Here is a 1,513-nt window from a genome sequence, read left to right on the forward strand (position 1 = left end):
GTGTGTGTGTGTGTGTGTGTGTGCATGTGTGTGCGTGTGCGCGCGCGTGTGTGTGTGTGTGTGTGTGTGTGTGTGTGTGTGTGTGTGCGCGTGTGCGCGCGTGCGTGCGCGCGTGCATGCACGTGCGTGCACGTGCGTGCTCGCATCTGCAGGTGCCTGCGCCAATCATGTTGAGTTTTGCTGCTTCAGCTTTTCCAGGCTGCCGCAGAGATAATTGAATTTAATGCCTGTATCACGACTCACCCACGCCCGCGAATGCACCACACGCTGGTCTCTCACGCCGGCCCTTGGACCTCAAACCCCATTATGAAACCTCACACATGCCTCGATGCGCGCCGAACGCGGCAGGACGTGGTCAGCGGCGCTCTGCAGCTGCTGGCGCGGCTGCAGCAGTGCCACGCGCGCGCGCTGGGCCACCCCAGGGAGGCTGAGCTCACCGCCGCGGTGGCCGCGTCGTTCGCAGAGGAAAATGACTCAGACGGCGATGACTCGCCGAGCGAGGAGGGGCAGGGCGAGGCGGGGACGCGGCGGCGGCGGAGGGAGGCGCGCGAGGGGCTGGGGCCGGTATGGCGGCGGCTGGAAGGCGCGGACGAGCTCAGGTGATGGCCGGGGCGGCCGTGATGTTTGGGGCGGGTGGCGCGGGTCGCCGCAGGCGCCGCGCGCGCGGCTGCAGGCCAGGCGCGGCCCCGTCTTGCTGCGCCCCTGGCTGGGTCCACTAGGCAGTCCTCGCGGCGAAATTGCCGAGCACCCGTGCCCTGCCTGCTTGCTCACTCAACAGCACTGTCTGGGACTGCGAGGGGCTCCGGCTGCTGCCGTTCTTCATCGGCCGCTGCATGGCGGAGCCCTACGGGCCAGGCCCAGCCTCCAGCACCGGCGAATGCGCCGCGGCCGAACCGGCGCCCGACGGCGGCAGCGGCGGCAGCAGCGGCGCAGGCGTGGGCGCCTCTGGCCGCAGGCGTGCGAGCGGCGGCGGCGGCACGGGCGACAGCGGGTCCGGCGCGGCTGGCGGGGCGGCGGAGAAGCCGATGTGGCGCCTCACAGACGCTCAGCGCGGCGGCAGGAAGGCCGTGCAGGTGTGAAGCTGGGTTTTCACGACCTAAGACCACCCATGAAAACCTCCGAGCGGCCGGTTCGCGCCCCGTCCGCCGTGCTGGCCGCTGCCGTCGTGCCAGATCACCCAGCTTCCCGCCACCTTGCCACCTTCGTGCAGTCGACAGAGGGTGTCCAACCCACTATCAGCGTCATCGGCACCGCTCCCAACCCCAAGCCTCAGCTCTTTCACAGCGGGCAGCCTCTCCCGCCGCCCAAACCTCGCACCTCTCCCAAACCCGCTCCCCCTCACGGCGCCGCCCCTCCTGCCCATGCACGCATTACCCCGGCCCCCATCCCATGTCCAACCCTGCGCATCACCCTCTCATGCTCAGCGCGCCCCGGCCCTCCTCAGCCCTTATTCACCCTCGTGCCCGTCTCCTGCGCACCCCTCATCCTCTCCCCACTCCCCTCTCCACCCCCC

The 1,513-nt window shown here is 69.7% G+C and overlaps 1 protein-coding gene across 1 annotated transcript in view; it reads left to right on the top strand.

The window, feature by feature from the left end:
- MNEG_14828 (hypothetical protein) overlaps positions 1-1,079 on the top strand; it is a gene marked incomplete at both ends in the record, with an annotated part of 1,927 nt that extends 848 nt beyond the window's left edge. The window contains 2 exons of the mRNA XM_014036701.1: positions 349-599; positions 779-1,079. Coding sequence (XP_013892155.1) covers positions 349-599; positions 779-1,079 — 552 coding nt within the window. The remainder of the gene's footprint in view (positions 1-348; positions 600-778) is intronic.
- Positions 1,080-1,513: the final 434 nt, after the last annotated feature.

The sequence above is a fragment of the Monoraphidium neglectum genome, assembly GCF_000611645.1.
Source record: "Monoraphidium neglectum strain SAG 48.87 unplaced genomic scaffold scaffold04798, whole genome shotgun sequence".
NCBI lineage: Eukaryota > Viridiplantae > Chlorophyta > Chlorophyceae > Sphaeropleales > Selenastraceae > Monoraphidium > Monoraphidium neglectum.